This window comes from Mytilus californianus, unplaced genomic scaffold (assembly GCF_021869535.1).
Source record: "Mytilus californianus isolate M0D057914Y unplaced genomic scaffold, xbMytCali1.0.p SCAF_1, whole genome shotgun sequence".
Classification (NCBI taxonomy): domain Eukaryota; kingdom Metazoa; phylum Mollusca; class Bivalvia; order Mytilida; family Mytilidae; genus Mytilus; species Mytilus californianus.
In genome coordinates, this window is record NW_026262581.1 from 76,859,774 (window position 1) to 76,886,570 (window position 26,797).

Genomic DNA, 26,797 nt, shown 5'->3' on the forward strand with positions numbered 1-26,797 from the left:
GTATTTTGTATACTGTTATTTGTCCTTTGGTCTTTTTCTTTTTTTGCCATGGCGTTGTCAGTTTATTTTCGACTTATGAGTTTAAATGTCCCTTTGGTATCTTTCGCCTCTCTTTTGCTGGTGAAGGCTTTTTGGTACAAAATTGCAAGTTTTGGATGTTTTGGTCAAATTTTGAATTGAAGTACATCGGTAACCAAAATAAATTAATTTGTGTCCTAATGACAGTACATAGCTTTACTTCCAACATAATTTTGATTTTGGTTAACGATTTGCTTATGTATTTTTGATATAAATATTCAAAATTTGCCGAAATCTATTAAAATTGCAGTTTTGGGCTATCTTCTGGCGTTCATAATTATATGATCTGAATTGAAATGAGCCATAATATTGCTTTAAACTTGAAGTACACACATTAGGCTGTGATACTCTAAACTCAAGTAAAGATTAAAGGACTTTTTAAATATTGGCTAAGCATAAGGCAAATCAAGGGACAACTGGCCCTACTCTTTTCAATAAAACAAAATCCGTATTTTCATGCCAGTATCGAGGATGGAGACGATAAGCTAGAGCTTGATGACACATTTTGATTGTTAAATCTTCAGTTTAAATTATATGGTATTAAATATTAAACTGCGATTGAAATTCCCTCAGGCAAAGCAGTCCTTTGGCAATTTTGAAATTTCCTTTTTATGGGTTTTATGCATTTTTTTGTATTTGGCTTCAGTGTAACTGATAAAAATTATTCCATAAACACATAACGTGCCCACTATATCTCAGTTTATATTAAATTAAAGGAACTAGAATTATCTTTATTGGCTCTGTACTGTTTCTATAATTATTTTAGTAGTAGTCTCAGTTCTGTAGTCAGACTGTTACTTTGTCTACATAGAAATACATTTTTGTTTCTAGCATCACAATATAAAAACTATCTACATGTATAATAACTTATTTTGAATGTTCGTTCCACAATTATACATGATTCAATATTTGCTGCGGGTTTGTCGTGAGGAATTAGTCTGATAAAAGAAGGTAAGTGTACAAAAACAATGGATATTGCAAAGGTCTTATACTTCTTCTTACGGCTTAACTGTCTTCCAACACAAAAAGTATAATATTGCTCATGAGAATTACAGGACGTTCACATCACCATGCTTGTATATGTCGAACACTGAAGTAACAAAACAGAACGTTCACATCACCATGCTTGTATTATATGGCGAACTCTGAAGTAACAAAACAGAACGTTCACATCACCATGCTTGTATTATATGGCGAACACTGAAGTAACAAAACAGAACGTTCACATTACCATACGTGTAGAGAAAACATTGAAGTAAAAAAAAACAGAACATTCACGCCATTCACGCGCGTTACCATGCTTGTACAGCAAACATTGAAGTAATGTTTCTTCGCGGAGAGGGCTGATTCAACGAAACTTCCGGCTTCGATGTTATTTGCTGTTGATTGTATTTGTCATTTTGGAATCGAGATGGTAAGTTCAGAAAACTATGATTGGTTATATCATTATATTTGAATAAATTTGAACGAGAAACGACAAAACTATTCCTGTCTCGTGACTGAACTTGGCACCGAATAGACCATACTTCCTTTTTCTTCTCGGGATTGATGTCTCGTGAGTTTTGCACTGAAGTGAATTTGAATGGATTATTTATGTTTCTTTCGATCGACTTAGGGCGATTATTTGATGATCTCTCTTGTGGATTTATTTCATAGTTCCGCATCGGGGTCATCAACTGCGGATCAATGATAACTAATGGAGTGTGTTCCTCTTCAATGTCTTCACAGGGATTCTTTTCGTTACGTTGATATGATGGTTTCTGGTTAATCTTGCGAGCACAGTTTGACTGCATTCCTTCATGCATTTTCTCTGTTCCTTTACTCTGTTCGACATTATTATCAAGTCGTGAATACTTAAAGCATACCCGCTTATTACTGGTTTGTTTTGTACTGTTAACTGTTCCTGGGGACGTTTGGGTCGCTATTTCATGAGATATTGTTCCATTTGAAGAAACTTCAAACTTGCTTTTGATTTGATTATCAAGTGCAACATTTGATAATGGTGTGTCGGTCAGTGTTTTCCACATTGTACCTGCCCGCAGATGTTTGTTTACTTCTTTTCTCCAGTTGTCCACATATCTTCTTTTAAACGGAGTTAAATGCATATCCATGATTTCTATATCTTTATATCCATCAGTGAAATTACACTTAATCCAAAGGTAGGTTTCACAAAGTAGATTTCCAGTATAACACAAAAGTCTGTAATAGATTTAGTCTAAAATTTTACAATAATTGTTCGATCTATATTTCAAAAATTTGTTTTTGTTCCGCACTAAATCTATGTTCCAGTAACTTGAATTCAACTGAGTTTCCGAATATCTTGAATTGCGATGTTTTATATGGGAAGATCCTTGCTTCCGAACAATGGTGTACATCCACAGGCAATAGTTTCCTCGGCATGGATCTAATTATACAAAATTACCACATTATCATAGATATATTACCTACCAGAAGCAACACACGTTTTTGTTTACCGTTATTTAATTAGTGCCAATAAATATTTCAAAATATGTCAACAAATTGTATTAACGACGGGGCGATTTAATTGTATTTGAATTAATCTAATAATCTGAAGTAAGAATTAGCATACTTTATGTATTCATTAATAAACAGTCGTTGCTATACTGTAGAAGTTAAGTTATTCAAATAGAATTGTGAAGTTAAATTTTAATTTACATGATAAATAGTGTGGGATAATCAACTTCATGTGGATTAAAAACTTTGATCTTAATCCAACAATTTAAACTGATAAGTATTTACTATTACTATAGATTATTACAAGTTTAATTAGTATATCCATTCAGATTGTTGTGTTCCGTTTAAAAGATAATTTAGTTTAAAATATTTTCACACAGTTTTACAATTGCTAAATGATAATATTATATGATTGGGTGTTTAAAATTGTATAGTCTGGGCCTCTGGATCAGTGCATCCTTTCGACACGACGGATGCCAACCTTTATTGAAGTATTATAAGTATTACTTCATAAGGGGTGCCAAAATATCAACGTCTAAACGGGTGGTTCAGATCGGTTTGAATATTTGGTTAAAAATTTTAAAAAGCAGGAAATACACCCAGAGCGCCCGTTCGTTTATTTCAAATGAATTGATGGTACTTGAAATGCTAGAATCTTTAATTATTTCATTAGTGGTTGTCAAAAAATTAACGTCTATGCAGAAGTTCCAAATCGGTTTGAATGTTTTGTTGAGACTCGAGGTTTCTTCGTGCACCCGTCCGTTTATTCAAATAGAATTGATGGTAATTTAGATACTAACAGAATTTTTAGCTATTCAAATGTCGGTATTGCATTGCATCTAAACCTTCGATGATAAAATAATGACCTTACCAATTTATTGCTTAATATATGAATTTTTAATATTGTATTGATTTTGAATAAAACCATAAATTTTCTCGATCAGTACTGAAGGTTATATTACAACGAAATGATTGATGTCCAGTTTGTGAATTGTTTGTATGTATATCATGGCAATCTGTACGCGACATTATTTTGCGAATTTCAATGACAATTTCATCAATCTTTGCTGAAATATATATTTATCGATAAAGACGAGAAATAAATGCTACTTTTTATTCTTCTAGAAAAGCATTTATTTTCTACTATTCAAGACCACAGCATCATGAATGCTCCAGTGCGTAACTATACTGTTAGTGTACACCGTGAGTCATGTTGCATAAGCAGCCAAGAGACATATGAATTATTGATGATTGATATGGAAACAATAAAATCAAAATCATCAATTTATCTTTGATCTAATGTCACATCAGTCACGTGTCGATGAATAAGTGGTTTTAAAATATAGAACATAATGGAAATGTGTTAGTATTATGTATGCTATTGGCAATAAATCTGAGGAAGCGCCAAAATCTATTTTTAAGCAACAAAAAAGGTCGTTAACTATGAAAGAAATCACGCCTTACAACAAGCTGATGACATAATGTACTTACTGGTGATTAAGTGAGTGAATTGTATACTTCGCAAGAGGGAAAAGCCTATATATAGATTTTTTTTTTCAAATGGCAATGCATACGTTTCAATGATTTTCAGTTGATAAGTGTAATATAATTAAAAAAAAACATAAGATAAATTTCGGGATAATTTATTCAATGAGTTGCACAGGCACTTGTCTCAGAAAAAAATTTCCTATATACCTTAATATAACACAAGGTACTTAACTCGCATTTTTTAAAAATGTCACCCGGTCGCGAAGTTCCGTTATTTGCCGATTTCTCGGTTGTCAACCCCACTAGAACTTGTTATGCCGTAAATCTAAATCGATTTATCTACACAATGGTGTAGAACACGCCTACCTTTGTTGTAAGAATCACCCGTAGCAGGCCTACCCAAGTATGTCAACCGTAATTATTTCGTCTACCTACACCGGGTGACATTTTTAAAAAATGCGAGTTAAGTACCTTGTGTTATATTAAGGTATATAGGACATTTTTTTCTGAGACAAGTGCCTGTGATGAGTTGACTTCTGTTTAAGACATCGGTTAGCTATAGATTCATACTTTCAGCATTCCTAGGGACGTTTTAACCAGTTAGTAAAATTTGCAAATCACAGAGCAATACGATAGTAATTATATGTTGTGTGTTGTGTTTTTATTTAGTTTTCAACGAACAAGTTTTTGAGCACGTCGGTTTGTCCTGCGTCACGACAAAAATATCTCGTGCTAAATACTTGTAGATTTCATATTTTGTCGGTTCATGCTGATTAAAAAAAAGAAGAAGGAAAACTCATTAAAAAAAAAAGAAACTAGAGCCATTCTTAGCCTTGTATATCCATTCTTATTTTTATCATCTTTTAAATAGGAATAAGTCTTTACAAAGAGCATCCAGTGAAGCAGAAAACATATACGGATAAATTGTGATTTGTTTTGTAATGACTATCTGCAAGTGACGTGCATTTTTCGTATTTTATTCGTTCAATCTCCAACTCACTCCAATTTTGGCGACAAAACCATCGGTTAAGACGAAGATTATGTGTCGAATTTGTGCAATCGACACGGCTGTAGAATCAGCATGTGCGCTGCCGACCGAAATATCACGATCTTCGACGAACATTTTCAAACCACAAGATATTAGGCAATAAAGTTTCCTTAGCCCATGTAATACTCTCATCTGAATAACAACTATCGTATTAAACTCAAGACTTAAATTCCTTTTGAACAACGATTTTAAATTTTCGAATACAATATCAAACTAATCTGCAATTTGAAATTCATTAATGCAGGCAATGGAACAACAACGACTTCACACAATAAACGTAATCCGATTCCAATCCGCAGTCTTAATTCGTTCGAACAAGAGCAAAAATGGATTTGTAATTCTCTGTAAACTTCCATAATACTAGTATACTTATTACAGATCCATTGCTTACCGTATTCGTAAAGTCCTTTTGCTACGATTAAGTGGTAATTTCTCATTTTTCTTTCACTCCTCTTTTGTTTAGTCGTATGTCTCTTTAAATACAGGTCTATGTTTTGAATTATATGATAAAGTATTCAATAATATTCATTTTATTGATATTACATACAAGTTTAACTTTTGTCTTTCTTTTTTATTATGTTTTCAGCGAATAAAACATGTTTTAAAAAATTAAAAATGTAAAAATGGAATGATTTGTAACTTATTGAGCTTGGTATTGGTACATATTTTGTTAGTTTGTTTGTTTGTTTGTTCGTTGGCTGTTTATTTTCGCTAAAAAGTTGCAAAGAAATTCAAATCACCTGTTATTGGTGTAAAGATTGCATTCATGCAATCAAAACCCTTATTGGACTGGCTCGACGGTTATACTTTCCAGATTTCATTAGTACTTTAGAAAGTACAGAACTATTGTGCCATGAGACAAACATTCTTTTCATCATGTCTGTGTACATATAAATAAATTTATTAATAAAATTTATTGATAAAATATATACATTAATATATAATCTATCATTTCTACAAAGAACAATCATTGTGAAAGGTAATATTTAACATTGGAGTTATCTTCCTTTGTCCATAGTTGAACCAACTACGATTCTATCTCCAATTTAAAATATTTGCCTATCATTCTCTCAAATGTGGCATTGATCGTCTTATTCTTAAGACAGTGTAATGTTTAATTTATAGTTTCCAATAGTATTATTGTAATCTGTACCCTTCAATTCTAATAAGCACTTTCAGTTATTCATTGCAGAACATGTTTTGGAAACGGATAGCACACATGTATGTACATAACGAAACGTTTTTGTTAATTTGTGGTCAGGAATTGAGTCACATGTGTCTTTTGTGCTCATTTGTTCAATTATATATCAAACACAAGTCCAGTATCTTCCAAGGACAATTGACAACGAAGGAAGGAAAGCACACATCTACAGAGGGGCGTAATTATGCAAAGTAAAGGTCATTTGGTAACGAAACTCTCATGACATTTGTAATCACTTACATAGCTACTAGTATATACTAAATATTTTAAAAAGGATTAAGCCATAATAAAATACAACTTTTACTATTTTACCTCTTTATTCTTTTTATAGTATCTACAGCCGTTGGTAGCATCGGATACAACTATGAAATCATGTGCAGCGAAGATACTTTAGAATTAGGGATAGGATGGAAGGAGGTTTTCAAAAATGACAACGTAGTTTTCCAATTCATATTTAGTATTTGTTCAATATTTTCTCTTGATTGAATTTTCAGTACATATCTGGTTACACTGAAAGCGTCGCATACTAGTTTGTCCTGTAAGGGAATGACAGATGGATGAGGATACCGTTTCATACACAAAGGGTTCACTCCGGCATTCCGGCTTCCTCCCTAATACAAACTGACCGCGAGCTTTAAATTGTGTTAAATCCTCACAATCTTTCGATCAATCAATCATATACATAATACGCAGCGATTGCAAACGACATGTAAACACTGACCTTTGATTTAAATTTTATTATTTTTAAAATATGTTATACATATAAAATTTGAAGGGAAACACATGTAAAAATACATTTGTATTAAAATATAACGAATCATTCAATGTACAAATATTAACAATCACATGATGTTATAAGAATTGATACCACACATATATCCATTGACTAACAACCTATTATACTTTATAAAATCAAAACAATATATTGCACTTATATTATATAAAGCTTATCATATCATATCATATACTACTATTTCAGAAATAACAGTAATGAGTTGGAAGAGCTGCCACGTCAATTTGCTGATTTGTGTAAAGTAATGCCAGTTTACTGCATGCTGACACGGAGCGGAGCCAGTAAAACGGATATTTGCGAACGTCATATCTCAACTTGACGGTGGAAACTCTTCAAACACAGTACTTTCATTCATTTTCTAATGCAAATGTAGTAAATTGTTCCATATAAACATCTGAAGTATCCAGAAAGCGTCGAGGAATTTGACTGCAGACGAAAAACAATAGAAACTTTCTAGCAAATATTTTGACTTTCAAGAAAATCTACGAAGTTTTCCTTCCAATTAAACAAACACATGTTTCGATAATTAAACGATGTAAACGTATATTTGCACGCTAAAATTGTTCATGACTATTGTACGTTAAGTCATTTTCGTTAACTTCTTCATACACACCAGTACTTTTCAAAGCTGTTTTTCCATGAGATAAATATTAGAAATATTACAATTCTTCATCTTTTATATTATCAATTTTGTTCTTGTTCTCTCCATTTTCTGTAGTAGATTCTTGTACTGTTTGGTTCTTAGATCTGTTAAATGATTCTAACAAACCTAGCGGTTCACTGTCTCTATTTTCTAGTGAAGCTGTGCTCATTCTCCCACTTAAACGTAAATCGCCTGTCTGTGAAGTATCAAAATACGGCCTGTTATGCTGCCTTATCTTCTGTAATATAAACAAAACCCATTTTGAACTGGGTTAGTTTTCTAATCTTCTGCATTATCCAAAAAAGACAACTGACAAATATAAAGCAGACGGTTGGTGATAGCCTCAGTTGAAATAGGCAGTGGCATAGGAGTAGACTGAATAGTGCGTGTGTTTTTGGGTCGCTTATTGTACACGTGCCCACTATACATTTATCAACTAACCATACACTTCTCATCATTTCATTTATTACACTTTTGTGACCTTATTTTGCAACTTCTATTTACAGTAATGCTTCTAAATCACAATTTACTTCTATAGTGATGTATTTCGATTAAGTTAGCAATACGTAAAGCATATTGGTAATTATTCTTTCAAGAAGACAACATCTCGTTCTTATCATACGTCCTTTGAAAGCAGTATCGTTTTTTTTTTGGTGTTTTTTTGTCTAAAATAATACGAATCGATTCCTGTTCTTTTGAGGTTTTCATATATTTTATAAACTTCAACGTACATTATGACAAAAGTTAAAACAGTTTATGAAATTTTGGAAGTAGCAAATCATAAACTACATTTTAGTAAAATATAAAAAAATCTTCCATTTTTGTTATACTCCATTTGTAAATAATCGTGAAAGTCAGTTTTTGAAATGACATTGGGTATTTTGGACGTATTACTTCAATTGAAATATTCTGTAACAGTTTCCTTTTGACAACTATAATTGATGTTATTCATTTTAAAATTTCAGCAATTTTGACTTCTAATATTAAACTGTTGGTGGCTTGGAGTTAAACGTCCAGGGGCAAATATTACATGAATATCAGGACGAGAATATATCAATGAGATACGAATATGAACCACTTTTTAAGTTATATAGTTTGCAACTGACCCCCTAGCATCCAAAGGGGATGAGGCCGAAGGCGTTAAACCAACCACAACGTCCCTTATTTGCGAAAATTTGCACTAGACCGACAAGTTGAGTCGATATTTTTACTTGCGGAGTTACTGCTAGTTCACAAGGCATGTTGCCCTACCCGGATACATCATTCTGACTTCGGGCCTACTAGTCTTTCCTCTTATTCCTAAATTTGACGGTTCAATCGCTTAGAAACGTTTTAACGTTCTATTCATCAAAAGCAAATGATTTCAAATTTGAAGTTTTGTCAATGTAGAAACAAATTAAATGTAGATGATAGGACCAAACTATATACACTCTTACCGTTCCATCTTTCCCCAACAAATCCTCATCAATTATTCCTCTTGTAATCAACTGCTTTCTTTGATAATATCTCCTGAAACACCACAAATAATTTATACCAAAAAAGTGATGCACAATAAAATTTGACAACATTCATTAAAAATTCTGGCTAACAACCAAGCTTTTTTAAGATAATTTATACAGCACATTTTATACTGTAACGTAATTGTTCGTTTCGTTAATATTCAGACAGATTGTTGACTAGCTATGAACAGATGTAGCCATATTCATTATACGCCTCGGCTACTTACAAACGCGAGCGCTAGATAAAAACTAGGGGAAAGGAGCGGGCACTTCAATCCTTTTGTAATATTGGTGAGTAACTGAGATATCCAATACCACACCTTTTTCGTGTATTTTGAACAACAAAATAATGTGTACCCTATTATATATATATCACCCTTTTCATTTATTTCTCCTTTATTTTCTCGAACTTATCACACATCACGAAGCTTGGAATAGTGACCATTCTAGAGACTCATCCCCACTACTTATTACATAGTAAGTACTCCCCCACCCGAGGGTAACACGTCAAATTTAAGCTCTTTTCAGACAACAGTTGTTTTTTAGGCATTGAAAACATTTTTGTGCAGGTTATTGCATAATGAAATATGAAGAGAATTTTGACATTTGAAAACATAAGCGTATATGCTAAATTGTCACGTTTACAGAAGCATACTTTGAAACTGTAACGCAACGGTTCGTTTCGTTAATATTCAATTAGTATGATTAGTTCTCAACACGAAGGGAAAACATATGGCCATATTATATGCCATGGCTACTTATAAATTCATGCGAACACGTTAGGTAAAAATTCGGGGGGGGGGGGGGTCTCTTCAATCCTTTTGCAGTAGGGGTGAGCAACTGAGACATTCAACACCCCACCCTTTTCATATAGATTTTGTATAACAAAAATATATATCCTATCATATATTTTTTTTTACAGAATATACCTATAGCTGTCATGATTAAGCTATTTCATGGAGAGATAATTAGATTTGACAAATATCTGATGAATTTACGACTGCGGTTTTAAACGCTTCTATGAAAAAAATAATATCTGATTAGTTTCAGATACCTATGATTCAATCATCACCCTTTCCACTTATTTCCTCTTAATTTCTCGACCTAATCATATAGCACGAAGCTTGAAATAGTGACCTAGCTATTCCCGAGAATCATCCACACCACTCATTACATACAGGCGCGTAGCTGCCTTTACGCAAAAAATCATTTGCTTGCACATTTTTTTCACAAAAAAAATAATACTGAAATTGAATTACGGATAGTCTTTAGTCTTTACATATTATCGTGTCGGGCGGTGTTTAAAGCCAAAATCTCTGATGTCGTCTGTAGCAGTGACTGATAAGGAACTATATATCCTTCAATATTCGCAATCTTCTCAATTCTAGTTACAATGCCAGTAACTACATCAACTACTGAACGGTCACTTAGTGCATTAAGGCGACCGAAAACTTATCTCCGTTCAACCATGGTACAGGACAGACTATCTTCGTTGGCGCTCATACATGTTCACAAAGAAATTGATATCAACACCGAGAGAGTTCATTTGCCTTGGCAAACAATAGATATATGGACTTTCGATATTAACTATCCTTTAAGTCTTACATGCAGTATTAACATTTAATAATACAGGCTCAATACAATCACCTTGAAAACATCTTGGATTTATATCCCTTACTTATAAGTCAAGACTTAAAAGTTGCAGTTAGATTTCGTATTCCCATTGTCCGTTCGTCCAAAAGACTATTGATTCACCTGGGGTATCTGTGTCCCAAATGACCTACCGTTGTGGTAGAAACCTTTCCTTTGATTTGAGAATGACCTTCGTGAGACACACTACGGGTGTCTTGCAAGAAGCAGGAACTGCTTACCCTTTTGGAGCACCGGAGGTCGCCACATTGTTTTCTGGGTCCGTGTTTTTCATCTGTATTTAGTTTTCAATGTTGAATGTTTTTGTTTCTCCTTTTGTGTCTTATCTGTTCCCGGGTTTGTCAATTGTCCATTGATTAACGCTTGGGTTGTCGACTCTTCCTGATCTTCCCGTTTTATAAAATATATTTTATATTTGAAAATAACCATGTTAATAATATAAGCAGCAAATTACGGAACTCACTAGACTTTTACTATCGTTTCATGAAAATATGGTATAGTAAGAAACAGATAGGGTATTTTTCATGTTCAAAGCAGTCAATGTAATTACTCATATGCCCGGAGCTTCATGGGGATTCGCTTCCCTGGACCACTGTCTACGGTGCTGCCCTGGATCCCCGACTAGGGTGTTACCCTGGACCAGCTGGGGACTTTGAGCGGTCCATAGCCTCCTCCCTTGTCGAATCACTATAAAGTCCACAAGTATTCACAAAATAGGAGTTTGGGCGTGAATGTGATGTGAATTTCATAAGCATGGCATACCGGGAAAATGCCCGAAAAAAGTTATCATTTTCTGCATAAAATGGTCCAAAAAAAAATTTCGATTATTTTTTCCAAAACATCAGGAAATGATATTGAGTGATGATTGTGTTTCGTTTTGGAATGGTTAGTAAAATGAAAAGTGATGATTAAAATGTAGTAATTTGAATTGGGTTCTATGCACATGAAACGATAACTGAGACTTACCTGCGTCTAATGATATACAGAACAATTAATGTTATCAAAAGTACTATTATCAGTGCAAGTACCACCACAGCGATTTTGTATCCATTAACTGTCTGATTTAGATCTGCAAAGAAACAATAGATTATAATCGTATATAGGTATTTCAACATAATACAAGCGACAATAGTGCAACCGGAGCTCCAAACCGCAAATACTACATAACTATGAAGGACTAGAACAAGTTTGAGCATTTTAATTTTGTAGCGAAAAAAATTTGATTACCAATATTTTTCAATGGAGTATTTAAGATGGCCATAATGAAGCAGTTAAGAATATGTTTTCAGCACACACTGTACAATTCCTGTTTGAACAGAAATTAAGACAAATTATAAACTTAATAAAAGTTTTTCGGCAAAATCAGCAAATACGGTACAACTTTGAAACGAAAATTTCGTCCGAGTTTGTAGTCTTAGCAGCTGAATTCCATTTCTTTTTTAATGCACCGTACATAAATAATTAAGAGAATATTTTTTCATTGAAACAATATCATATAACATCGATAATTACTGAAGTTAAACTAAAACAAATTATTAATCCTGTAGCAATACAGGATGCTAACAAATTAGGTTTCTTTTGTAAAAAAAGTTGCCAAAACTAAGGGAAGGGTATTTTTTTTTCATTTGTTTGTTCGTGTTTGTAGATCTTACGACAATGTTAAATTGGGAATTGTATTCCAAGGATAAATAGGTATACACTGATCAAAATTTACGGGCTATATAAACAACATCACCGTAAAAATTACGATATCCATTTTTTTTTAAAAAGTTTTCTACAGGTACAGCCATCTTCCATACCGAATCTTTGTATCTATGAAAAATTTGGTGAACATATCATGTAATTTTAGGTAACGATATTCCTGACTTAATAACCTACCAGTAAAGTAATACATATAATATGTTCATTGAAATCTAAAACGCCACCACAGACACGTGCACAACGAACGATTTGGGAAATGTACACACCGCCAGAACAAAAAACTAGACATTAGGATTGAAAAATCGCTTCTGTTGTTTAGTTAAATAAATTTTGATTATTATTTTGAACAGATATATCATGTTAAGGAGGGGTATTTGCGAAAAATACCAGTCGAGAGAATGTTAAATTTCGCGAGCCGTAAGGCGAGGGAAATTCATTCTCAAGACTGGTATTTTTCGCAAATACCCCTCAAGAACATGCTATATCTGTTTAATTACACCGAATGTTTACGTACAAAACGCATTTATGATCGTGACATAAAACGCATTGATGATCGTGACATTACAAGCGTCCAGTCGGATAGAGTATTTTTTGGCAAATACCACGGCAGAGAGGATAAAAAAGGCATATCCTTTTGCATATACCCCGGCGCTGTTTAAAAATGAACGATATTCATTTGATAAAAGTAAATTGGTGAAAAATACACTGGCTATCAACCAATCAGAACCCAGGATTCTTACATAAGGTGTAATTAAAAGCAAAATACCATTAAGGCAACGGAAAGTGTTATCAATTTTGTCTATTAAAGGAATTAAGACGGATCTAAATTGGGTGTAGCCACAACCTGTGATTCATAACAAAACAGGGACAAGTCTGCTATGAAAGTCAAGAAGCACATTTAGTGCCCACAGGAATACATACTTCCGGTCGATAAACTTAAATGCCGAAACGTACATGTACAGAAGTTGTCAAGGAGAAAATTTATAGCTTTAATCATCTCATGACACTTCCAGTAAGTATACAGTATATTTACCGTTTTCATTACAGAAGAAGGATTATATGAGTTGCATCAAATAAATCAATAAATTTGCAATTAGATTTTTCAAAGTACAATTTCATTAAAAAAGGATCTGTTTGATAATATTGTGCGAAAGTGTAGTGTGGGGAGTCGAAAAGTCATTCAAAAGAACTTGATTTATCTAAAACATCCAGAGAATTTTTACACCTGAAAAATAATTACCAACTATAATTAATTCAATTTTTTTTTCATATGCTTTATTGCAAAAGTCCTTAAATTGTAGTAATGGAACTATATAGTTAAAAAGACAGAAGGATTAGTTGAAGAAAACTTACTAGAAGCCGAGATGAAAAACGTTTGACGTACGTTTCAAGTAGTATAGGTACCCTAAAAAATAACAGGGATCTTCGAATTTTCAGATAACGATCCATAGAACGGTCGTGGACTTTAATTAAGATGTTCTGAATATATATATTATCCGATAAAGAAAATAGATCGTAGGGTTATCAAAATAAAAGACGTATGTACAAACCATTGTATGACTATTTGACAAGTAATATTTCCATTTCTTACGATATAATAATAACATGACACAGAAATTTCATACGATTCCGTAGATACGATTGGCCGAGAATTTCCAAATGTTATATATTTTATTTCCGTATAATATGTAACATCTATGAATGAACGCTTCCTCGCTTCATACAAAAAGCAAAAAGTGCTTCGATCAACGCTTTTTCACCTCAATAGAATTACAAAAAGAAGCATTTAATTCTAAACTGAAAAAAAAGGTGAATTACAATTATATACCATGTTTATTAGTTTGGTAAATAAAGCTAGTGGTGTGAAAGTTAATTATGGCTTAAAGTACTGTTCCCCTTTTCTGTGGATATTAATTAAAAGCGAGAAGGTATGAAACATATTGTAAATACATAATTACTCTGAACACGTGTAGAAAGTCTGTTTCAATGCTTGATTGCAACAAATGATAACTTGTAATTCAAGTTTATGAAATATTTTTATCTATTTGTTTTTCTGTTGCTCACAGTTAAAAGTCACTACCTACCACGTATAATTCATGTCTTCAATTCAGACCAATATACTGTTAACACTGAGATATGTGACAGAATCAAAAACTTTAATAATAGTTGACGCCGCCGACACAGCATGCCTAAAGGCCCGTTGTCACTATCAAAGTGTTCTTGTACAGGTTTTCTTGGTCAAAGTTTTTGAAGGATTTTTTTTTTTCACAATGAAAACCGTCAAAGAAAACTTTGATCAAAACATATGACTTGGACCACGTTTATCTGGTCAAAGAAAACTTTGACTTTGATAGTGACAACCGGGCTTAAGTCTTGCTTCACCGATTTTCGTCGCAGGCGGGGAAACAATTTAAAAACTGCATTTTCCACAAAGGAATTCGAGCTCAAGCTGTTGTTATATCAACTGGAATACTGTCTTTACAGTGACCAGTGCCCTAGCCTTTAGCCTCTCGTTTAGTCGGGTTTTGCCTTTCTCGTCGTCCTAATCTAGGATTATAACACAGTATACAATATGTATAATGGCTCGGATATACTATAGTAGTTTACAATTCATCTTTATTTCTATAAATCGTATTGGAGTATGTTGTGCAATATTCATAACATCAAGTTAATAGCCAATAGTTTGGATGGGGTTTACAGAATAGAGAATAAAAGGCCGGCCAAATATACAGAAAATGGACCAAAATTCAAGAATAAAGAAAAATAGGGTGAAAAAATAAAGAAAAGAGAATAAAACGGTGCTAAAATATAAAGAATAGAGAATAATAGGGGTTCTAAAATATAAAGAATAGAGAATAATAGGGGTTCTAAAATATAAAGAATAGAGAATAATAGGGGTTCTAAAATATAAAGAATAGAGAATAATAGGGGTTCTAAAATATAAAGAATAGAGAATAATAGGGAAACAAAATAAAGAATAAAGAAGAATGACTTCAGAATTAAAGAATACAGAAATTAAGGAACCCCCCATCCAGACCCTCATAGTCCTTCCTGATCATTCTTCAGACTGTAATGAAGTAAAGATATAGTACACATAAAAATGTTCTTCTAAAAATTTACAACAATCAACTAAGGGGAAAATACAATTACAATAAAAAAACATCATCAATAATTATTTCTGTTATCAGTAACCAGATGTAAAAATGGCGACAAATCGTAAAAGAGAATATGAACGTCATTATGTTCTTTAAATTTGAGTGATACAAGTTTACATTAGCACTATAATGAAGGAGAAAATTTTTAGTCGTCATTAAGGGAAACTGATTAGAGTACCATCAACATGATAATATGAGCAAGAATCCGAAATACCAAAAATACCAAACCTCGAGGAATATTTAAAAAAATGTCAACATCTAATACGGTCAACCTATTTATATTTCTTTTTGTTGTCTATTTGTTTGCAATTGGGGCTTTCCCCGGTGTTATATTGGCACCAGATGGGAAAATTAGAAGAATGTCGCTGGTTTTGTTCGAACTTTAGGTGTGTGATATACAAATACACAGCCATAGGATATATGAATACACTGCCATAGGATATATGAATACACTGCCACAGAATCCAGAGATTCTTATGATTTTAATATGAAATTATTGTATACAACAAGAGGTATTGAAAGTGTATGTTTCAATTCAAGACTATTACACTCAGTTTCCAATTGTTTTCATGTGGATCGTTTTCAGTTATTTCCCCTTAAATTGAGCGGTTAACAAACATACTTTACAGTTTGAGAGAACATGATTTATGTATGAGTTGCAAGTTCGCAGTAACTTCGAGTACTCTTAGATCGGTACTTTGTGTCTATTGTATTAAAGTAAGTTATTTTTAGTGCTTCGTGCCATTCTAATGAGTCAAGCCATTCTTAACTGATTTTTACAGTTTGTTCTGATGTTGTGCTGTTACACCACTGTCTTAGGTTAAGGGGGGGGGGGGGGTTGTGCTCGTAAGCATGTTTAAGCCTGTCGTTGGTTGCTGTCCATCTTATTTATTTTTCGTTTATTGTTTTGTCATGAACCAGGCCGTTGGTTTTCTCGTTTGAATTGTTTCTCATTTTGTCATGCACGGGCCTTTTTTTAGCTGACAATAATGTATGGGTTATGCATATTGTTGATGACCGTATACATACGATGTCCTGTAGCTGCTCACATCCACGTCATTTGGACTCTGGTGGCCTGATAGTTGTCTTATTTGCAATCATACTACATCTATTTTATATAAACCCTGCATCATTCTTTATATGCCTGTCCCAAGTCAGGAACCTGTAAATCAGTTGTTAATTGTTGGTTGCTGTCTGTCACATTTGTTTTTCGTTGATTATTTTTTCATAAACCAGGCCATAGGTGTTGGCGTTTGAATTGTTTCCCATTTTGTCATGTCGGGGCTTTTTATAGCTGATTATACGGCATAAGTTTGATCATTGTTCAAGGCCGTACTCTTATGGATAGTTGTCTCATTGACTATCATACCTGCCTTCTCTCCTTTTTGCTATTCTTTTCAATGTCTGAAAAATTCCAGATGATTTTTTTATGTGCCATACACTTTTGATGATTTTGAACATACAGATGGCGCAGGTTTAGACTTCGGGTTTGAATTTTATAATTTTGATCGAATGATTATGCTGTATTTCTATATGTATATATATTTAGAGAGAGATCCTAACGTTTAAACGTACTTATACATCCCTGGTTTTCAAATATTAGGATTTGAGCGTTCTTGATATAATTAAATCCAGAAAAGAGCTTCTGGCGCATGAAAATTTCAAGTGTTAAAATTCATTTAAACGAATAGATCACCGTAGCTGTATTTGGCAAAACCTTTCAGAATTTTAGGTCCTCAGTACCCTTCAAATTCGTATTTTTCCCTTTTTCGATTCGAGTGTCAGTAGACGAAACTAGCGTCTCAGTGGGAAATCTAGTGAACGAAAACAAAAGAAAATCCACTCTTTTTATGATAGAGTCGAGAAAGTCAATAATAAAACATAAACTGGTCCGCCGTTCCATCTATAGCCTCGCACCGAAGGCTTATTAACAATAAGTGAACACAACAGGGGTCCAGTTTATAATAAAACAATGCCGGTGACGATACTGGTCAAAAGTTATTGCCTGAACCCCTGAGGGTTCACGCATATATATTAATTGATGTTGCAGTCGGCTTTCGGAATACCGGAAATGCCTATTGTCTTTTCGGAATATATCTGGGTTTTTTTTCTGTGGTTACATGCGTAATAGGTAATTAATTGACCTAATAAATATGTATTAGCGTCTTACAGTTGCTATAGAGATAAGTGTTAATCGAGAATCGAGACTGATATTGATATTTTACATCAGTAGTTAATTAAATTATAGTCGCATATATTATTTTTTCTGAAATACAAACTGTGTAAACATTCACGTTAGATTTTAAGCGAAAAAAATACCGTCAATGGTTAGGCGTTTTAAAGATTTTAAAACTGAGCCATTTTAGCGAAATTAAACAAGAGGCTCTCAAGAGCCTGAATTGCTCACCTGTATTTCAGAGGAGAAGATTTTTAAATGTTAGCAAACTTGATGAACAAATTGTGTAAAATTGTCTTTAAAGGGCATTAACTCCTTAAGGGGTCAATTGACAATTTTGGTCATATTAACTTTTTTGTAGATCTTACTTTGCTGAACATTATTGCTGCTTACAGTTTACATATATCTATAGTACTATTCAAAATAATAACAAAAAACTGCAAAATTTTGTTAAAACTATCAATTCGGTGGCAGCAACCCAACAATGGGTTGTTCTATTCGTCTGATAATTTCAGGGCATATAGATATTGACCAATTAAACAATTTTACCTCATGTCACATTTGCTCTAAAAGATTTAGTTTTTGAGATATAAGCCAAAAACTGCATTTGACCCTTATGTTCTATTTTTAGCCATGGCGGCCATGTTTGTCAATGGATACAAACTTCGGATACAATTTATAAACAAGATACCCTAAGGAACATTTAGTTAAAGTTTGAAGGTAATTAGCCCAGTAGTTTCAGAGGAGAAGATTTTTTAAATGTTAGCAAACTTGATGAACAAATTGTGTAAAATTGTCTTTAAAGGGCAATAACTCCTTAAGGGGTCAATTGACAATTATGGTCATATTAAGTTTTTTGTAGATCTTACTTTGCTGAACATTATTGTTGCTTACAGTTTATATATATCTATAATAATATTCAAAATAATAACAAAAAACTGCAAAATTTTGTTAAAACTACCAATTCGGTGGCAGCAACCCAACAATGGGTTGTTCGATTCGTCTGAAAATTTCAGAGCTGATAGATCTTGACCAATTGAACAATTTTACCCCATGCCAGATTTGCTCTAAAAGTTTTTGAGATATAAGCCAAAAACTGCATTTGACCTCTATGTTCTATTTTTAGCCATGGCGGCCATGCTTGTCGATGGATCAAAACTTCGGATATATTTTATAAACTAGATACCCTAAGGAACATTTAGTTAAAGTTTGAAGGTATTTGGCCCAGTAGTTTCAGAGGAGAAGATTTTTGAAATAGTTTACGAAGACAGACGTCGACAGACGACGACGACGGACGCCAAGTGATGGCATAAGCTCACATGGGGCCCTTCGGGCCCCGGTGAGCTAAAAAGTCCGTGTATGCAGTAATTAAATGGTTTTTAAAAATTGTTCTTATTTTAATCAAAATAGCAAAAATGGAATTATTATAATCATATTATTTAATTGGTAAAATATTGGAACAACAATTTTTTTTTATTGTTATCAAAACACAAATTGAAATAAAAAGAAAACAAATTAAAAGAAAAACAAACTGAACCTTAAAGAATCGTTGAGATGTGTAAAATGCAGTTATGAGATGCTACAACGAAACATTTCATTTCTTAATAAACATTTAACTTATCAAATATTTTTAGCGGTATGATGATGATTCTGAAAGAATAATTAAATTTTAGGACTTGATGTATGAAATGACGGATAATAGAAAAGTTGATTATGCATAAATTATGCAATAGCAGGAGTGAAATGCTAATTCAGGGTCAGAGATAACATAGCGATTGTCTTTTATAGGGACTGAGTGATGATAGATACAGTCAGAGATAAGATAATGAATTTCTATTTATATCATTTTTATTAAGGCTCTACATTTGTATCAAAATACAAATAAGGGAAAAAAAGCATGACATCAGTTTCATTAAGATTCCATGTCAGTTTATCTACATCTTATATAAAAAAGAAATGAGGCGAAATCATGCATCTTTATAAAACAATCATCTGATCTTTCATTCAAAACATGCATTTAGGTTCACAATTGCATTTCTTTTTTTAAAGAAAGCAACTTGTTTCTAAATATTAATTGTGCATTTTAAAGAAATTATTTGTTAAACTGTGTTATTAGACATATACATGCAAATACACGATTTTTTATGTTCAGTATTTATCGAGATAATTGTATCAGCAGCTTGTGAAACTGAAATTTAAAAAAATGCCTTTGATAAAAAAAAATTGGAAAAAATCATGTACATTCAAAATCAAATGATCTTTCGGGTCACCAATTTTGGGAGTGTTCCACAAAGTTCTTAGCATGTTACAATTTCCCAAAATATACTTATTTTTTCACACCTAAGTTATCGAGCACACCGGTCTGTTCTTGTCACATATACATTCAATAGAGAAATATTGTTTTTTCGTGAATATAAAAATTTCTGTGTGTGCAGGTTAAGAAATTAAATATAACTTTTCTTATAAATTAAGTAACTTTCTACTATTTTTTATTTAATTTTAAGAAAAGGTCGTCTTGTACATGTATTTGCGGTCTTCTCGATCTATTCACATTCAATGTTTACATCGAGATAAGGTCCGTTTGAATTTGCTTAGTAACTTAATTTCAAAAGTGCCAATCTTTGCTGCATATCAATCGAGTCCTTTGGAATTTTTTCCTTGACTTTCTCTGATCTAGCTGTATATATATACGGATAATTAGTATGTTCCAGAGAGGTATACAGCCAGTAGAAAAATAAATTGAAGTTGGTACTCAAGGAATTAAGGTTCATGTGGACCCTTTGGCTAAAATGGCTGCATGTTCACCTCAAAATTTACTCTGAGGACAGACAAACCTGTGTATCTGGAAAAGTTTTAAGGCATAGCATGCCCTAGATAAATAAACTTCTAATGCATTGTATGTTTTAGAAAATTTAAAACTTAACTGGATTTAGCAGTGCACTTTTTTTCGTCCCTGCAGAAGATGATAAAATTAACAAACAGTTGAGTTTCACTTGATATGGTCCACTCAGGTACACAGTTTAAATCACCAATTATTGTCAGGTATCTATTGTCCATCTATTGTCCATGTCAATCAAAACAGTTCACTTCAATTATTACCTGTGGGGAAGTTCTCAAACCTCTTTCCCAACTTTGTTTATTTTGGCACCTTCTGGTGGAATGGAAAAAAGTGCACTGCAAAATCCGGTAAAGTTTTTAATTTTCTAAAACATAAAATATATTTGAATTTTATTTATCTAGGGCATGCTATGCTTTAAAACTTTTCCAGATGCACAGGTTTGTCTGTGTCTGCAGCCATTTTAGACGAAGGGTCCACATGAACCTTAATTCGCATAGCAACATTTTAAACCAATTTTACATCAAGCTTCTATAGCCTGCTGTACTCGTCATTTGCTACATAAGGAGGGAAATAATAACATTAAATGGAAGTTTTGTTTTTATTTCAACTTATATCTATTTTTACTATTTACCAGAACGTTTTCCCGTGAATCCATAATTGATAGCGTCCTTGCTAAAATGGGACAAACATTGAGAAGGTCTAGTTTCATGGTTTACGGGAAGGTAATATTTTGTCACTAGATTTCCCACTGTCTGGCGTACACAAGTGCAATTTTTTTCAGAAACAAGTGCCTGTGATCAAATGAACGACAATATTGAAACGTTCCTGTAATACTGGATTAAGGTTTTGGTAGAATACCAAAAAATTTGGTAGAATACCAAAAGTTAATTCACTCTTAATTCAATTATTATCCTTAAAAAATCATAACCAGGTAGATGTCATTTCACTAAGTTAAGATACGGTTTAAACCTTTAAATCGTTTTAAATGTATTTAATTTCACAGGTAGCATACAATCTATCCTATACGAACTACATAATTATTTAAACATAACATATTTGACATTTACAAATGTTTACACACATCATAAGACCATGAAATTACACGAACCTTATACTACACCTTTTTATAGACAATTTGTACATAAATTAATCCGCTTACCGTCTATCTGTGTCTGTAGTTCTGCAGGTCGTGAATCAAGCAGGGTGGTGGTTGTAAATGATGGCATTTTACTGAATGCGGAAGTAGCACCTGTATCATGAGGCGTGGTAGGGACTATCGAACCCGAAGATGAGGAAATAGTCCTTTTGATTCCATCGGTATTTGATCTTATAATTGTACTTGAAAATGTATATGATTGTTCACTCTTGTGAATAAATGTTTCATATGAAGATGTACTCAAATTGTTTTTCAGTGTTGAAATTACAGGTGAATCGTAAGTACTTGAAAATGAAGATAAAACTAAGTCAGATCTCGGTGTTATCTGATCCGATTGTATTTCATTTAAAGTTGAACTATATATTTCACTTGACGAATAAGCTAAAGCTGTTGTTTTATCCATTACAACTGACGAACTTGCATTGAGTTCTATTTTGTCCATGCTAGTCGCAATTAATGTGGACAGAGGCGCAGAGCTTAGTCCTCCATCAGAACTTGAACTTGAAAAGACTTCGGTGGTTTTCAATGTAAGAGTTTCCGATGAATTAAATGATTGATTAGACGTTAATTGTGTTGATAAGATACTGTCGGTAAACGAACTACTTATTTTAGAAACACTACTTGCCTGGTCAGGTGTGGTAAAGGAATAATTACTTAATGCAGACATTTCCGCCATACTCGTGGTTGATAAATGAAAGTTTAAAGGTGTTGAATTATCTGCACTGCTATAATTACTACTTCCTTTACCAAAAGTCTTTGTTATCTCAATGTCATGTGTTGGTTCAGGTAGGGTTGACAGCACTGTCTCTGTGGTTGTAGGAACGTTCTGGTCAGCGTCTGTCGTCAAGCTAGTCGATGAATTATTTGACTGTAATAAGTCAAATTGGGAAGATATTTTATACACACTACTGAAAACTTTGCTGCTTATCTTGTCCGTGCTCTTTACTGATTCCGAAAATGTGAAATCAAATGTTACAGTACTACTTGATATAAAAGATAATCCAGTTTTAACTGTATCTACCGATAGTTGATTACTATCAAAACTTCTTGTCGATTCTGCGTTACTTGGTCCTTCACTGTTTGTAAGAGTCAGAAATGAAGAAACAGAAGAACCAGACAAAATGGACACGACGGAAGTCAATGTTATATCATCAGCTACAATACTGGACGATGTTACATTTATACCAGGTGAAAATATCTGTGTTTTCAAAGTTGAAAAGTCATTACTTAAAATAGATTGTGTCTGATATGCAATTGAGCTATTATTAAATGATAAATCTGCCATTGTTTGTTCTGTTGGTGTAGGAACAATACCTGTGCTGCTAGGAAGTATATCTGTTAGTGTACATACTTTTCTCACATGTACAACAACTGAAAAGATAAGGTAACGTTTATTTTAATTTGAAAATCAAAACAAATACAAAGTCATCTATCAACATGCACCAAGGTCATAGAAACCTTCAAGGAAGTTTTCATTTCATTATATGAAAGTCGAGAGTTAATAAACATTTAAGTTCAAGCATTACATATTATATTTTGCAATATATCCCTTGTACACAACACTGCAAGACGAAAAATAAGGAACTGTTGAATATGGAAATCCGTATTTGAATAATACATTTAACCACAACTGGTATACAGATAAAACACAAATACCAACAATGAGTTTTATCTAATCGTCAAACAGACAAATTTTAAATAAAAAGAATGCGGAAGCAAGTTCTTAAATGATGCAAGTCAAAGCTTAGTATATATAAGTAAAGTATTTAAAATAAAGGTCATAGACAATGCTGTAAATCCCCTGCTATGTATATGGTTCCTGGTGAATCTTGAGGGAACGGAGCTTTGTTGTGTAAAAAACCAAGAAAGTAAATTGTTGTGTATTGGTAGACTGACGAAACTTGTTCCGTCTCCACACGAAGATTTCTCTGTTCCTTTCCATCTTATATATATGTTATTGTAGGGCTCTAAAGTGCGATGGTACTCTAAAGTGCAATGGTCACGCTAAAGTGCGATGGTCTACGCTAAAGTATGATGGTGTCTCACGCTAAAGTGCGATGGTTGTTTGTTTGCTTAAGTACGATGGTATATCACGATAAAGTGCGATGGACAAAAAGAGTAAGGTTAGAGGGCTTAAAACGTAAAAGTACATGGATATTAAAAATAGTCTGTTTGCAAAGGTAGTATGCTAAGGTATAACATATGTGATAGGCTTTATAATTTACCGGTAGGCTTAAGCGATTGTTTCTAAATTTAGAAGACAGACCACATAATAATTGCTAAAAAGGTAATTTAGGTGTCACCAAATACTATATTTCCTGCAAATGATTTTTTTAAAATTCGGGCGTATTAAATATTTGAATAATTGGTGTAGTTTGCCGTTCACACAGTCTATCACTAATGTGAACACCTCCCTTACATTCGTCATTGTAAAAATTTTACAAATACAAAATTCATTCATTGTCGGAATATGTAACATTTATTTGTTTAAGGTTTAATTTAAATGAGAGAGAAAGGCAATGTTCTCCGAGCTTTCTCCTTTTTCGTAGCGAGTACAAATACATGTTATATTTTCTAACCCGAATAATTCAGTCGTTATATTCCGCTGATCTACGATTACTCCATTACTCGCAAGTAGGAGAGATCGATTACGGGGGGGGGGGGGGGGGGACTGAATTATTCGGGTTATATATTTTCCTGCAATGTACAAACTAATGTTTTAGCCGACAACTTATAATTTACGCATGAAAACATGTACCTTTAATTTTACCGACGTTACTTTTCAATAAAATCGACAATATTTTAACGGGGACCGCAAAGTAAACTGCAAGTTACATAAACAATGATTTGAATGTATCCGTTCGCTTCCAATAGAATCAGGATACAGGATACTTATGCGTATACTATTTTTTATTATATACTTAGTAGTAAATACAGATAAATTGTATGTATAAAACAGTCATTGGCAAGCGTGCTGTATCAGCCACCCGTGATGATATCGATATCAGCACGGTTGCAAAGGCTTTATCACACCTTTAATCTGTATGACGTAACGTCATCGATTGCAGTCACTATTGCAAATAAAATTGAGAAAGGCTTTATCAAACCCCTAACCTGAATGACGTCATTTCAAATCTCCTTATCTGTATGACGTCATGTCACATAAAAACATCTACGTGAGGTACATGTATATAATAAAGTGTATATGATATGTCTTTTTCAATATCACACACCGTATCAACCCTCAACTAATACAATCCCTCGAGCAGAGCTCTTGGGATTATATTGGTGTCTCGGGTTGATACGGATGTGATATTGAAAAAGCCATATGATATTCTCTATTTATCTATACAGGAAAATGGTCGACTGCAGGATACAAGTCCTTCTTCCAGCACCCGAAAAAAAAACACATTTGCTTCAGCCGACAAAGCACGGTTAGGTTTAAATTAATTAAGTCATGGACATTTGGTTTAAAAGTTGTAAATCAAATATTCTTAATTTATCTTCCGGCATGTTCATATTTGGTTTATATAAACGACTGTTAACGTCATAATTCAACTACGTTTCTTACGTCTATACTTTCGCGGACCATCGGACTTTAGCGTAAAGAGGAATCGCACTTTAGCGTAGACCATCGCACTTAAGCGTGACCATCGTACTTTAGCGTCCCCATCGCACTTTAGAGTCCTACATATATACTTTCTTCGGATACTTCCATGTAAGAAATTCACAAATCACAACAGCTGTATGTCTTGTAGGTGAAGTGCGCGTGATTACCAAGTCATAAAGAAAGAAAAATGAAGGGTCTTTACACAGAATCTTGTTATATTGTTTGATCTTAAAATTTCATTGTTATGGACCTTCCATCTATAGTAAGAACTGCAATATTCTTGCTTGTAGGGCACACGTTCCTTCCTTGGTGGGTGTAGTCTGCATAAACATTAATAAAATTCGTGATTTAGGACAAATGAGCAAAAACAGTTGACTAAGTCCCGACGTATTAGACACAGTGATGTATATTAACGGCGCAGCTTCATATTTCATTAAAAGGATATTGTAGGAAGTTTTACATGGGAAAAGGGGTGCATGGTTTGGAGTCCAGCTTAATTTTCATCGATTTGTACGTCATAAAAAAACGAAGAAAATGGAGGTGTCAAATTATTGATATTTCTAGGTTAAATTAATGCATTCAGACAACTTAAATGAAATATGGCCTGTGATTCTTCATGACGCCCATAACATAATTACGTCTGTTATTGAATAACAAAAAAAACAGTTTGTGCGAGAGAAAATCACCAGTTACCTCCGGTAATTTATGTAATGCCTTCGTGTCATTAGTTTTTGTATTTTTCCTCGGTACCATATGTAGTAATTATAATTATTTTGTGACGATCAGTTTATATTGGTGGGGAAAGCCGGAGTGCACGGAGAGAACCACTGACTTTCGGTAGGAAAACTGACAGTTCTAGTCAATTAAGATTGGAGTCAAGCGCACCTCCCACGTGCGAGATTCGAAATCACAACCTCAGTGTTGACAGGCTAATGATATAGTAGTTCGACTACTTAGACATCTCGGCCAATTATCGACGAATATCAGACGTCATCTGCAAAGCTTTAGTTGAACTTGGAAAAAGTGAGTTAAAGATGTGGACAGGCGTTTTCTCTATTAAAGATTGCCCCCCCCCCCCCAAAAAAAAAAAAAGAAAAAAAGGAGGGAAAAAAAGTGAATTATTTAAACAAGATTGCTAAATAAAGGCAACAGTAGTATACCGCTGTTCGAAATTCATAAATCGATTGAGACAAAAAAAAACAAATCCGGGTTACAAACTAAAACTGAGGGAAACACATCAAATATAAGAGGAGAACTACGACACAACAGAAACACAACATTAAAA

At 33.4% G+C, this 26,797-nt stretch overlaps 1 protein-coding gene across 3 annotated transcripts in view; it reads right to left on the reverse strand.

Moving 5' to 3' along the window:
- Positions 1-797: 797 nt before the first annotated feature.
- Positions 798-26,797, reverse strand: part of LOC127724230 (uncharacterized) — a 34,435-nt gene continuing 8,435 nt past the window's right edge. For 2 of the 3 annotated variants that reach the window (XM_052231141.1, XM_052231150.1), the window contains exons 3-6: positions 21,906-23,273; positions 11,842-11,944; positions 9,163-9,235; positions 5,971-7,964 (exon numbers count right to left, since the gene is read on the reverse strand). In XM_052231141.1, the coding sequence (XP_052087101.1) occupies positions 7,743-7,964; positions 9,163-9,235; positions 11,842-11,944; positions 21,906-23,273 (1,766 nt within the window). In that variant the 3' untranslated portion in view covers positions 5,971-7,742. Of the gene's footprint in view, positions 7,965-9,162; positions 9,236-11,841; positions 11,945-21,905; positions 23,274-26,797 lie in introns of all 3 variants that reach the window. The other variant, XM_052231158.1, reaches the window with a different exon arrangement.